General features: G+C 43.3%; 1 protein-coding gene across 3 annotated transcripts in view; it reads left to right on the forward strand.

The window, feature by feature from the left end:
- Window positions 1–12,461, forward strand: part of SLC10A2 (solute carrier family 10 member 2) — a 31,422-nt gene extending 18,961 nt beyond the window's left edge. For all 3 annotated transcript variants that reach the window (XM_053304914.1, XM_053304915.1, XM_053304912.1), the window contains 4 exons: window positions 3,901–3,989; window positions 4,563–4,738; window positions 7,977–8,134; window positions 12,085–12,461. In XM_053304914.1, coding sequence (XP_053160889.1) covers window positions 3,901–3,989; window positions 4,563–4,738; window positions 7,977–8,134; window positions 12,085–12,233 — 572 coding nt within the window. In that variant the 3' untranslated portion in view covers window positions 12,234–12,461. The remainder of the gene's footprint in view (window positions 1–3,900; window positions 3,990–4,562; window positions 4,739–7,976; window positions 8,135–12,084) is intronic.
- The last annotated feature ends 2,514 nt before the right edge of the window (window positions 12,462–14,975 follow it).

A 14,975-nucleotide genomic window follows, 5' to 3' on the forward strand; every position in this document is an offset into this window, starting at 1 on the left:
CCTTTTTTGTTCAAGGTAAAAGGGCAGCAAAGGCCTTTTTGCCTATGGGCAGTAAAAAACTTAATCCACCCCATACAAATGTATATGGCATGTCAGACTGCAGTATGCCGTGGTTCTTAGTTCCACCCTCAAGGCCCATCCAAATGCCATAGTGTCCACATCACTTCAGCAGGAACGCATGGAGCATTTTGAGACTGCTGCACTCCATGGGTCTTACTCCGGCCTCAAGGCCCATCCATGACGCCACGGTGGCCCCATCAGTCCATCAGAAACGCATATGGCATGTCAGGCTACAGTATGGAATGGTTCTTAGTTCCACCCTCAAGGCCCATGCCGCAGTGGCAATATCACTTCATCAAAATGCATATAGCATTGTAAGACTGTAGTACGCCATGGGTCTTAGTTCAGCCATGATGCATCAGGAAACCATATAGCCTTCAGAACCAAACTACGCCAAGGTTCTGAGCTTGCAGCCCATATGAATACAGCTACATTATCAGTTGGCTCAACCCCCAAGAGCCCAGAGACCAATCAGGTCCCACTGCCCTCATGCTCCATTGCAGAGCTGGAGCAAATACTCCACACTGTGGAAGGGCCACAGCGTTTGGAGGAATTCTAAAAAGGATGATACATGGCATTACTACAGTGATGATGTCATCACCCATCTGAAAAACAGAGGCAAGTATGAATGTCAGTTTCCTCTATTTTCAGTTGGGCTTATAGGGCACATCTGGAAATACAAACCATCCTCTTAAATGACTTACAGCAGGGATTGGCCATGTTGTTTCAGGGGTAATGGGTGGAGGAAGATACCAAGCTAGGTTAGTCCCATGCTATGGCAGGTACAGTGCAGTTGTTCATATCAACTTTGAGGCTAGTGAGCATCTTAGGCATGCGGTTAGTGAAAGGAGGACCCACAGCCCCTCTATGGCTCAGGGTGCTCTGGCAGGGAGTTTATACTCCAGTCTGCAGTAGCAACATCTTCCTGAAAGAGCGAGTGATGCTGCTGGCAGACCTGGCATTAGGTCAGCTAGGAAGGGCAACCTCAACCCCTAGGGCTACGTGGCTGCCTGGAGCCAAGGTGTGCCACCCAAGTCATTATAGGACAGGCTCACTCTGCTGGTAGCATGACCCTAGAAACCATACTGTAGTGGGTGGAGCACCAATCCCCATCTGTGTAAATCATTCAATAAAGTTGTGCCCTCTCTATACCCATTACATTTGTCTCACATCTTCAGTGGTCTGGGCGCAATAGCTCTATATCTTCTATTAAATTAAATTATGCAGATATAAACTCCTCACATTCTATTCCCACACAGGGAATAGCGATATGCTGGCAAGCCACAAGGCCCTTGCCCTCTGGACATCTGAACATTCAGTACTTGTCTGCAAATAGCAGCACTGAAAGCAGAGAGGGTTCCTCAACATGATTTGGACTCCTGATGGCAAGAAGTCAAAATCACATGAAAGAACCCTACTAGCATTCAGTACTGCCCTTTGAAGACAAGTACTGAACTCACAAACCCTGTGGGCATGATTGTGACTTCCAGGTCACAAAGAGCACTTACAAGGGAAGAGGGGAACAGTAAAAATAGCACCCCCTGCCTTTGAGTAGCTTTCCTTCAGAAGTGCAGATGCTAACACTACACACTTGTTTGCTTGCATGGGCATAGTGTTGGTCAGGCTCTGAAATTTAGGCAGCTTGCATTCTCTTCTAAGGTTGATCCAAAGGATAGTTAGCTGTTCACGCCAGATAAAAAGCACTTGACATCTCACATAGAAGGCAATGGCCAAGTTTTCTTTTCACACAGCCCTTCCTATTATAATGGATAAAGTATGTTTATGTTAACAATTCATTGTGCAAGCAGATGTAGTGAAAATGTTGTTCCCTTGACCCTTAAGGACAGGCTGGTGACCAATAAGATTCTTGCTGGTCAATGGACCGAATAAAGATGATTGATTGATTGACCAATGAGATTATTTGTGCAGCTTGTGGCCAATGGAATTGAATGAATAAATAATAAATAAATTATTCATCCACATAAAACAAGTAACCATGGCTGCAATCTCAAGGTGTGGAGATGATGCATAGAAGAAATCTGTGCAAGCATATAGAGGTGTGTCCTTAGATTTCACTAGCAGGAAGTTCATACTAACTGACAATACCGCCACAATGGATACAGAATGAATCAGTTTGTCTATTAGTCATCTAGTGCAAACAAACCAGATGGGAAACTACTGCTGAAGAACATCACAGACAACATGTCAGGTGCATAGATTAATGTCTTCTGCACTAACCTTTTACCTCTGACAAGAGCATTCTGCTAGTTGTTGCTTTTCCTGTCACTAAAATAAGGTAACTGACCATCCCTAATGAGGGCAATGAAGGCCAAGGAGTACTGGGGAAGGGCTAGATTTCAACTAAATCGCCAGTGCAAGCTTGTAGTTGGGTTTAGTTGTGTTTAAATCCAAAATTGCCTTCAAATCTATACCATTCTAGTTATAAGGTAACATGCAGAGTTATACTGTAGTCATAAGGTAACACACAATGGGATGACTCTCTAGGCTGGTGCTCAGATATAAGTGGAAAGAGAAGCCAGGCAAGATTTAGGAGATGTTCATGCTCCCAATAACGGGTCATATGAGTGGTAGAAATGTCAGGTGGAGAACAGGGAAGTGATCATGTGCAAGAAGCCATTCTGATTGGTCGGTCGACACTAGCAACCCAGATCGGTGATCTGAGATTTGTTCTAGGGTGGTGGAGGTCAGCTCCCCACACTGAGTGATCAGGATTGCCTCTTGAACACAGTCACTTCCGAGACCAATGCATACATTTCGACCACTCACATGTTCCATTATGGGGAGCATGCATACATACCTGACAGGTGAATGGGAAAATAGGGATATGTTGGCAGGTATGTGTGTGGTTCCTGAATCTCAACTAGCCACTCCTCCCAATTACATCTGATTGTGAGAACCAGCTCCACTAGCTCCACTTCCAAAAAGTTATAAGCCTTCCCCTCCCTGCAAATCAAAGACCTACAATCTCACAGAAGGAAAGAAACTTTAAATTAGTGTCTACTAGAGAAGCAATCAGAGACCAAAATGAATGTTTAGTGGCACTGTCAAAAGAATGTTTAGTGACACATCGGAGAATGACAATTACTAACATGTAGAAAAGTGTGCTTTTGTTAGGAGTGACCATATAACTACACAAAGGACCAAGATTATGCAGCCAGGCTACTAAACAGAGAGCCAGCATGATGCTGTAGACAGAATGCTGGATTCTCTCACCAGGGTCACTTCACCAGGGACTTTTACGCACAGCAGGTTTTACTACGAGTTTACACGGAAGCTTTATTGCAAACTCAATGTTGTCCCCAAAAAGCACTGCAAATAGTGGATGGTTTTTAGCCCAGATAGAAATCAAGCTACACTCTAACACGCAGTGAATACCCCGAATTGTGGGTGAACTGTTCCCCAATAACTCGTGGGGACTTCAGGGCAAATCTAGCTAATATGTGAACACACACCCTCCATTCCGGAGGAGATGCAAGTTAAAGGGCTTCAAAAGCCCCATGTGAAAAGCTCCAGGGAGACTTTCTCTGGCTTGTAGCTCCTTCAGCTGCCCTGTTGAACCATACACACTCTATCAGCCTAACCTACGCCTCAGGGAAATTCACACATAGGGAGCCTCAAGATCCTTGGAGCAGGAGCGAGATAAAAAATATAGTTGGACAAATAGTCCATTGTTCGAAATGCGAAGCTCTGTTGTGTGAAAGAGGCTGGGAACAGAAATTGATTGACCCAAGCCTGATTAATCCAACATCTCAGTGTTCATTCTCCATTTTTCTCAACCTAGTAGATCTCTGCCCAATCTAGCTGGTTTTTCTTATCCAGGCATTTCACTGGTGGCTCTTGTCATCCCTGTTTCCTTTGGAATCTTTTTCAAGCACCGATGGCCCAAAATAGCTAAAATCGTACTCAAGGTAAGATTTAAAGCCTTTGGATACTTCTTCAATTATTCCTAGGGAAATTTAAGGTGGTGCAGTTTCATTGGCGCAATCTGTCCCTTTGCTAGTGAGTAATTAGCACTAATTAGTTAATTAGCATTGATTTAGTTGCTTGGATTTCTGACCTATCTAACCTTGAGGGCTTGGGGTAAGAGTGTTCCATTCTAAGAACACAAATAATTATGGTCATCAGAGAGCTCCCAAAACCCCAAAGGAAAGCAGTAGGCAAAGAAGGGTTACCTCACATCATTCACTGCTCCTTATTCAAGTTCAAGACAGCACAAGGCTTTTTGGTGTGTAAGACAGGAACTCCATTTTGGTAAAAACATATAATATAAAAACAAAAATATTTTACAACATGTAGCCCTTTAATGGTACCCCCGAACTCTGCTACCTGCATTGGCCTGCTTCAAATATTTGATCTGCTCTGTTTCCACCACAGTGGGATGGGAGAGTTCAGGGCCAGCATTTCTGTTGTTTAAATCCTTGGTGAAGGAAGGCTGAGTGACCAATACATCAAACCACTGTAAATTATCATTCCTCCCTCAGGTTGGTTCCATTAGTGGTGCAGTTCTTATTGTGGCCATAGCTGTGGTTGGAGGAATATTGTACAAAGGGTCTTGGACAATTTCTCCTCAACTCTGGATCATCGGGACCATCTTTCCAGCAGCTGGCTATTCTCTTGGATTTTTCCTGGCTCGTGTAGCTGGCCAGCCCTGGCACAGGTAAAGCTTGCACTGCTCTTCATATTTTCTCCTCTCTTTCTGTCAGAAGAGATTATAACCAGATCTACAAATGCTTTTAAAGCGTTAGCTAGTTGCAATAAACTCGTCAGAATTCTATTAACTATCAAAGAGCCACAAACTGGTTTTTATGTCTACAAAGAGCCGCTTATATTCCGTATAGGTCTGCATTCCCAATGAGAGTAGCAGAAGAACTATATTTTTTGCAATGCATAATAGGCATGCAACAGCCCCACCTTTGGAAGCTGTGTGGGCATGATTTACAGGGGCTCAGAGAAGCAGTGCCCATGCCTCTTTCTTACATTGACTGGGATCTGTACAGAATGTAAGCCAGCTTTTATGGTTATGACTTCTAGTCACTCTCCTATTTCTAGTCACTCTCTAGTTTTTATTATTACTTCTAATATATTTATTGTTATTATTATTATAAACTTATAGTAATTTATTACTAATATTAGAAAACTAGGCTAGCACTAGGCTAGGCTAGATAGTCAGTGGTCTAGCTCAGCAAGGCAGCTTCATACACACCCTGACCTTTCCGGCACAGACTTTCAATTATAGTAGTTACACCAAGATTCATGAAGCAGAAGCCATTATTCCATATTCTCTGCTTCTTTGAACACAAACATGAAAATGATGTTTGTTATACCTCATTCCAAGCATTTGCAAATTTGGCCCAGACTCAAGATGTTTGACAAATGCATTGCTAATACGGTTGTCATCAAAAATGCCATGTTTTCAGCATTTCATATTCAAATAGGATGGGCAAAGATATATGGAATAAAAGAATTTTTAAAAATAACCTTCTGTTTTCCCAGACTTGGGACAGACAGACTCATGCTATAAGGAAAAGGTTGTGCAGTTCTGTTTACTAACATAGTGACAAAGTTTTGAAACATTCAGAATAAAGCAAGTTATATCTCATTTTTGTGAATTTCTGGCACAGTTCTTGTGCAGCCATAGATCTCTAGCTATACCTTTCAACTATTGCATCAGGTTTCTTAGCAGTCCACTGTAGCTGCATTTTGCAAGTTTCTCATCCAGCTATCTGGTGCAGTGCACAAGCCAGTCTGTTCCAACATTCCCAGGAGATAATTAATGGCTTCAACACTCAAATGTTATTGAGAAGCCACTCAGTGATTATCCAAGGGCATTTAATTAGTTTGTACAGTCAGTGCGAAATCTACAAAGGCCAGTAGACACAGCAAGTACAGAAGTACAAGTAACCTGTACATGGAGGAGATCTGATCTTGTGGTAGCAAGCATTACATGTCCCCTTTGCTAAACAGGGTCCATGCTGGTTTGCATTTGAATGGGAGACTATTGAATGTGATTATTCCCCAAGATATTCCCCTTAAGGGATGACACCACTCCGGGAAGAGCATCTGCATGCTTGCATGCAAAAGGTACCAGGTTCCCTCCCTGGCACCTCCAAGATATGACTGAAAGAGACTCCTGCCTGAAATATTGGCGAATCCACTACCAGTCTGTGTAGGCAATACTGAGCTAGATGGACCAAAGGTCTAACTCAGTAGAAAGCAGCTTCCTAGGTTCCTAAGCCTCAAATATGCATAAAGGTGTTTGAGCACAAATGAGGTACCTCTGTGGGATGACAATACAATGTGAATTCTGGAAGGCTACTGATGGCTGTGTCTGCAGCTTAATGTTTCTGCTCTCTCTCTGTTCTGCAACATATGCCAAAACAAAATACACTGATGCTCTAAAATACCAGTCACACATTCATGCATCATGTAATCAGCCCCAGATCAGGTCTAGCTGAAGCTACCTGTGGCATAATAGTGTACAGCACTTAACGGGTTCAAGGTTTAACATGGCCAGTTTCAAGATGTGTATTGAGGATGCGGGTGAGAAGATAGCAATTGGGAGCTAAATGGCTCAGGAGGGAAGTTCACTTCAGATTCTTAAAAGAACTGACATTCACCACCACCATCCCACTCACCAAACAAGGTCCATCTTGCTGTGGGTTGACATAGTATACTTGGACTTCCAAAAAGCTTTTGACAAAGTTCCTCATCAAAGACTCCTGAGGAAACTTAGTGGTCATGGGATAAGGGGACAAGTACATGTGTGGATTGCTAACTGGTTGAAAGACAGGAAACAGAGAGTAGGCATAAATGGACAGTTTTCACAATGGAGGGAAGTAGGAAGTAAGATCCCCCCCCCAGGGATCAGTACTGGGACCAGTGCCTTTTAATTTATTCATAAATGATCTAGAAGCAGGGTTAAGCAGCAAGGTGGCCAAATTTGCAGATGATACCAAACTTTTTCAGGTAGTGAAATCCAAAACGGATTGTGAGGAGTTCCAAAAGAATCTCTCCAAACTGTGGGAGTGGGCCACAAAGTGGCAAATGCGGTTCAGTGTTGGCAAGTGTAAAGTGATGCACATTGGGACGCAAATGCAGTTCAGTATTGGCAAGTGTAAAGTGATGCACATTGGGACGAAAAACCCCAACTTCAAGTATATGCTGATGGGATCTGAGCTGTCGATGACTGACCAGGAGAGGGATCTTGGGGTCGTGGTGGACAGCTCGTTAAAGTGTCGACTCAATGTGCGGCAGTTGTGAAAAAGGCCAAATCTAGGACCAACAAATGGAAGTACTTTTTCACACAATGCATAATAAACTTGTGGAATTCTCTGCCACAAGATGTGGTGACAGCCTGGATGGCTTTAAGAAGGGTTTGGATAACTTCATGGAGGAAGGTCTATCAATGGCTACTAGTCGGAGCGCTGTGGGCCACCTTCAGCCTCAAAGGCAGGATGCCTCTGAGTACCAGTTGCAGGGGAGTAACAGCAGGAGAGAGGCCATGCCCTCCTGCCTGTGGCTTCCAGTGGCATCTGGTGGGCCACTGTGTGAAACAGGATGCTGGACTAGATAGGCCTTGGGCCTAATCCAGCAGGGCTGTTCTTATGTTCTTATGGTTTAATGAATAGGAAACTCACCAAAAAATGAATCCAAGCCCTCCCCACCCTTCCCAATCCACTTCTTGGCCCATCCTATTGAGGCAGTCCATTTTAGATTGTGAGCCTCCAGGCAGATATTCTCTTCTTTAAAACTTGCTGCGCAGCACCTAGAAATTTTAGTCATTTTTTACATGGAATGATAATCACAAGGATGTTGCTGGTACAAGTCTGTGTATGTGGTGTACATTGCATGTTAACATTTTCTATAAAAAACAACAACAATACTCTCTCTTTCAGATGTCGTACTGTGGCTCTGGAAACAGGGATGCAGAACACTCAGCTGTGTACGACGATTGTGCAGCTCTCCTTTAGCCCTGAGCAACTGTCACTGATGTTTACTTTCCCTCTCATTTACAGTATTTTCCAGATAGCTTTTGCAGCAATATTTCTGGGAGGTAAGCCACATGTCCCCAGCTAATCTTTCCCTTCAGGAAACTCTTTATGTTCTACCCTTCCTTCAGGGAGCAAAGGACAGCATACCGTTCTCCATTCACTCATTTTAATCTCGCAGCAACCCCTGTGATGTAGGTTAGGCTGCACTCAAACCATTACCTCATATTGGCTCTTAGAAGAACCACAAGTATTGCAGTTTCTTACGAACTGCTTTTTAAAATTTGATCAAAAAGCAGAAATATTTATACTGATCACTCCTGATTATTTGGTCAGGAAATTTAGGACTAACAAACGGAAGTACTTTTTCACACAGTGCACAGAGAATCTAGGGAATTCTCTGCCACTGGATGTGATGATGGCCACTACTTTGGGTGGCTTTAAAAGGGGCTTAGACAAATTCATGGAGGACAGGTCTATCAATGGCTATGAATCTGAGGGCTATAGGCCATCTCCAGCCTCAGAGTAAGATCCCTTTAAATATCAGTTGCTGGGGAGCAACAGCAAGAGAGCGGGCATGCCCTCACCTCTTTGCCTGTGGGCTTCTCCAAGGCATCTGGTGGGCCACACTGTGTGAAACAGGATGCTGGGCTAGATAGGCCCTCGATCTGATCCTACAGGGCTGTTCTTATGTCCTTATTGAGTGAACAGTAGAAATACTGATCACTGATTAATTAATAAAAATTAATCTATGGTCAGCAATTTTTGAGAGCTGGTTTTGCACTAGCAAGTGTGAATTATCCCTTTGCTAAGCAGGGTTGACCTTGGTTTGCATTTGGATGGATGACTACATGTAAGCACTGTCTGCTGTATAATATTCTCCTTAGGCAGGAGTTCCCAACTTGTGGTAGTCCAAATATTGCTGAACTACAACTTCCATTATCACTAGCCACAATAAGTTGTTGCTGGGGATGATGGGAGTGGTAGTGAAGCAACATCCAGAGAACCACAGGTTGGGAACCCCTGCCTTAGGGATTGGGGCCATAGCTAAGTAGTAGCTTTAAATAAAGTTGGTCCCAGGTTCACTCCATGGCATCTCCAGGTAGGGTTGGGAAAGACTGCTTCCTGAAACCCTGGAGAGCCGCCACCCGTCAATGTAGACAATGCTGAGCTAGATGGACCAAAGGTCTAGGAACACAGGAACATAGGAAGTTGCCATGTACTGAGTCAGACCATTGGTCTATCTAGCTCAGTATTGTCTTTACAGACTGGCAGCGGCTTCTCCAATGTTGCAGGCAAGAATCTCTCTCAGCCCTATCTTAGAGATGCCAGGGAAGGAACTTGGAACCTAGACGCTCTTCCCAGAGCAGCTCCATCCCCTGAAGGGAATATCTTACAGTGCTCACACATCAAGTCTCCCATCCATATGCAACCAGGACAGACCCTGCTTAGCTAAGGGGACAAGTCATGCTTGCTACCACACGACCAGCTCTCCTCTCCTGACTCAGTATAAGGCAGCTTTCTATGTTCCTAATAAGCCTGAGTGTTATCATAGTGCAGATCACACATGAAAATTGCCCAGTAGCAAATCTGGAGTCCTTTTGCTCTTTTGCAACAAAATAAACAGAATATGGGCAAATGCTAACCCATATGGGTAATGAATTGAGAAGCCACTGTTTGCAATCCAACAAACCAGAATCAAAGCCACAGTTGGAAGCAGCCTTACAAATGACAATGCTGGTGTTAACTGACCAGCATATTGTCAGCATGTTGTCTAAACTGACACAGCATAACTACAGCTCTTGCTGCACTTTCAAAGGTCACTGCGCCTAGAGATAGGAGAGCAGAGCCAGCAGCAAACCAAGGTAGACAAGTTGTTTGAAACCATGGTTTGCCTGTGCATGTGGACATTCAAGCCATGGCTTGGGTTAAGGACTTTCCAAAGCTGTCGTTTCATCTTAAGGTTGGATGCTTTTAATGTTAATTTTAGGCTGCAGGTGTGGTCATTGACCCACACAGCATCAACGTCCAGCTGGATTAATCCTTTTCTTGCCCAGTCTGCACAGCTGTTGATTGTGCAAATGGATGAGACCTTGAAATAAAGCACTACATTGGTCACAAGCCAAGATTCCATTAGCCTCCACTGCACAAGGAGAGGTTGCCCCTGTTCTTTCATGTCTGGAAATGATCAATGAGCTCATTTCTATTGTTCACACAGAGCATTCCTCACCATTGTGAAACTTGGTGTCTGCACCACATGCATACACAGCACCTGGACTGGGTTAACTCCGTTTAAGCAATGATCGCTTAATCGGGATGGATTCATCCCTTGAGTCCCAGCTTAAATCTGATTATTGCACACTTGTTCTTGCTGATAAAAGGCAATTATTTCCAAGGCCTAATGGCAGAAGGTTCACAATCCTGTGATCAGGTTTACACCTTTAACAGACTCTGAAAAATGTGTAGGGCTGCTGTTACTACAGGAAGAATATTCTGAGTTAATTTACTTATTTTTAAGGATCAATGACAATATCTGCGATTGCTGTGCATGTGTTCTAATTTAATTTAATTTCTGCAAGTGATAAATTACCAGGGTTTAGCAATTTATGGTTTAACAATTTAATATGCAGGAAGAGCATGCAATAGAATACAGATCAACTAATGGATTCCTAAACCTACCTTTTATTACAAAAAGGCATGAAAAATAGTCATGAAAAACAGGCCTCTTTCCAGGTCTGTTTCCTTGTAATCAAAGACACTGCAGACATTTTGTAAAATCTGTTTATTGACAGACATTCAAGCTGAGTCTGTGTGTGTCTATAATGTTCCAGCCTCAATCCTAGCATCCCCAGGCAGGACTGGCAAAGATCATTGTCTAAGGAAAGATGTTGTCAATCATTATAGACAATACGACTGAGCTAGATGTACTAATGGCCTAACACAACTTCATATGCTCATGTGTTCAGCACTTGTCTGTACAGCAGCATTAGTTCCCCAAAGCAAACAGCATACTGAGATCTTACTTTCAAGCCAAGTTGCTGACTATATTGCTACTGCAAACTGTTCTCTAGTGCACACACAAACACACAAACAGGCTGAGGCCACACCCTGCAAGTAGATCATTGCTTGCTAAGGACTAGGACGTCTGTCCTGAATGGACAACCAGCTTTTTAAAAAGATCAACTCTTTCCTGATACACCAGGAGCCCTGCCGGATGGCAATTTGACTTTGGAAGGGCAGTTGTGTGTTCACATATCGAGCAGATTTAAATTAAAGTACCTGTGAGCTAACAAGGAGCACTCCATACACCATTCAGATTTTTCATAGCTCAAAACTGCACTGGGCCAGTTTGGCCCCCTTTAAACCCTGTTTGGTTGGGGGTTGTGGGGTTCGGACATTTTTTTAAAAAAATCTAAGGGTTAACTTACCCCCTCTGGGGGGCTTTTTCCAAGGTGGTGGAGGGGTCTGTGGAGGTTCCCCCTCCCCCTGCCAGCCTTCCTTTTCCCAAGAATTACCTGTTTCGGTCATCTTCAGCCTTTTCCGGGCCTATTCTCTGGTGCGGTGGCCATTTTGGAGACCTCTGCGCCTGCGCAATGGGATGCTGCATGGCCTAGGTCATGACCTGGCCCCAAACTGGGGGGTGGGGTTGAGCTGAACTGGGGATGGTTTGGCTTGACACCAAACCTTCGAACTGAACTGGTTCAATATCAAACTGCTTCAGATTCAAACCTCTTTGCACACCCCTAATTGGAGCTTAGCCAAATTTCAAAATTCCACTTTTTACGTTGAGTTTTTGGGCAAATTTGAAATATCTGATATGCCTCATAACTCTGAGTATTACACCCCTCTTAATCCTGTGGTAAAGCCTGCTGGACTTTAGTTACCCAGGATAACTTTTCTGTTGCAATGTTTATATCAGGAAACAAAATAAATGTTTGAGTGGAATTTGCTTCTCTAGTCTTGCCTACTACCACAATTCCTGCCTTTGACATATCTTGCTATTCTTATTCCTTAGTCTACATGCTCCACAAAAAGTATTTTGCTGATCGAAAGCAAGACTTTACAGACGCAGATAATGAACCAGAATCGACGCCAACATCAACGTACACCACTATGAATGGAGGATTTGACTCAGAGAAAACTATTGCTAATGGAAACGTTTAAATACTGTGGATTTTCTGGAACATTTACTTTTGAAAATGTTATGTAAAATGTTTTTCATATTTCTACAAAAACTGGGTTACTTTTAAATTATTCATTCATTAGAGAACCCCTTGGCATTTCTTCTTACTTTTTGACAGTGGGGGTTGGTTTGATTTTTATTTTCTAACAGATGTTATTCCAGTAAAGTGTAGCAAGCCACAATAAACTAGTTAACTTAAATCTCAGAAACCTTCACCGTTTGTGCCCTGATCTTGTGATAAAAACATAACCCAAATAATATACAGAAATGCCGAACAGTGCTGAATGCATTTGATTAACAGCATATGAGTTGGTGCTAGTAAATGCAGTGACAAAACTAGAGCTTTGCAGAAGATAGTAACTGAAAAATGAAACTGTAAAAAGAACATTTTCTAAAATATTGTTCTGCATGCCTGTTATGTGAGCCTGACTGTCTTGTTCACCTTATCTTCCTGAACTGCTTTGCCATTGGGGCAAGAGAATTACCATCAGAAAGCTAAGAAGGAGATTAAGGCAACAGATTTTGTTTGGGATACTTGCAAATGTCCACCTGGAAAATATATCCCAGATACTCTCTCCCCCCTAGGAATTACAAAGGGAAACATTACTTCTTTCCCCTCCCTTAAGGAACAATCATTGCCTTGCAATCAGCATTACACATATCCCCACTCTTATCTTCGACCTCCTTGCATGCCTATCAAATAATACACTTTACAATAAGGAAGGCAGGCGGGAGTGGGGAGACTCTCATGGTAACGGACCTAGAATCAAATATCACAGATTTCCCCGGCTTTAAAAAACAATTTGTGAAACAAAGACCATCATCTTTACAGGTCTGGAAGCAAAGGAATATATTACTATACAGTGGAGAGCAACCACCAGCATAACTGCCAGACATTTCTCCAATATCACATATAGTTAATGGTGCCATGTGTCTTATAGGGTTTTCATGCCAATTTAAATGTAAAATGTATTTGTTATTCATGAAAAAGGACAGGAGTAGTACCCAAACCTCCCAAGTCTCCAGTTCTGATTAGCTACAGTTTTCCCTTTCCTTTTATGTCCACCAAGTTGTACAAAGGTCTACTAAATCTGCTACTTTCCAAGATACAATTGAGGATAGGAAGGAAGGAATTTTGGGTGAAGTCTGCCCTATCAAATTGGTGGCAAGTTTCTAAAATAAGAGGTCTTGAGACTCAAGCCTTCCTAGAATGCACAATAGCTCACCAGAAAGATTTGCCCAAGTTTGCGCAGCTAGTCTGTGCTTATGGAGTAGTGAAAGACAGATGGTGGGCTCAGGGCCAACATCCAAAGTTGGGCAGTTGTTGAAGGCCTTGGGGTCCTTTAAGGGCCCACTGACAATCCCCAAAGTTTGCTAAGGTGCCTTCACTTGCTTAATAGTAACTCTGCTGCTGCCACTGCCTCCTCCAAGAACCATCTCACCATTTTCTTCTCTTCTAGGCTATTGCCACATTCTTGGCATCCCAAGGCAGTTTACAAAAGTTAAAATACAATAAAACTCCATTTAAGATTTAAATTTTAAAATTTAAGATTTAAAATCTTAAATTCAGTTAGGCAGTAAAAACCCATAACACATTTTTAAAAAAACACCAACCATAGAAAAGACAAACAGAAGCAGGAGAGCTGAGAGACCTGGCAGCCTCTAAAGGGTAAAAGCCTGAACATATAAAAAGGACTTTGGTTATTTTTTTAAAAAAGCAGCCACAGATGTCAAAGAGCAGACATTCAATGGTCTCCCAGGCATTCAATTGTCTCCCAGGCATTCAATGGTCTCCCAGGCTGCATTCCAGAGCCTGGGGGCAACAACTGAAAAGGCCCTGTCCTATTTGCACAACAATTTAGCCCCTCTCAACATTGGCACATGGAGCAAAGGCCTCTCTGACAACCTTGTTGGGCAGGCAGAAACCCTTGGGAGCATACAATCCTTCAGGTATCTAGGGCCCAAACTGTTAAGTGCTTTAAAAGGTTAAAACCAGCACCTTCAATTGGATATGGAGACAAATTGGCAGCCAGTGCAGCTCTTTCAAAATAGGTGTAATATAGTCCGAGTGAGCAGTTCCAGAAAAAACCTTGGCAGCTGCATTCTGCACCAACTGGTTTCCAAATATTCTTCAAGGGCAGCCCCACATAAAGCTCATTGCAGTAATCCAGATGCAACATGACTAAGGCATGGATAACCATAGCCAATTACTGCCTACTAGAGAAAGGGATGCAGCTGGCACACTAGCCGAAGCAGTGCAAAGGCTCCCCTGGCCTCTACCTCCACCTGAGCATCCAAAAACAGAGCTGGGTCCAGCAACACCCCCAAACTGCACACTTGCTCTTTCAAGGGGACTACAAACCCATCAAGAGCTAGTTGCATCATCCTATCCCAACTGGCTTCTCTGCTGACCAGAGGCACCTCCATCTTGTCTGGATTTAACTTCATTTTGCTAGCCCACATCCAGCCCATCACCGTCTCCAGCCCCCCAGTTCAGTACACCCACTGCTTCCCTAGGATATGATGTCTGCATATTGATTACACTTCAGTCCAAACCTCCTGATGACCTCTCCCAGCAGTTTCATGTAGAAACAGCAGGTGGCACAATACTGAGCCTTGCGGGACCCCAGAGGCCAAGGAGTTGAGCAGAGGTCTCCCAGCACCATCTTCTGGAACCTCCCCAAAGGAAAGGACCAGAATCACTCACCATGGTCAATTTGGTA

Source organism: Hemicordylus capensis, chromosome 3 (assembly GCF_027244095.1).
Source record: "Hemicordylus capensis ecotype Gifberg chromosome 3, rHemCap1.1.pri, whole genome shotgun sequence".
In the NCBI taxonomy this organism is placed as follows: Eukaryota; Metazoa; Chordata; class Lepidosauria; order Squamata; family Cordylidae; genus Hemicordylus; species Hemicordylus capensis.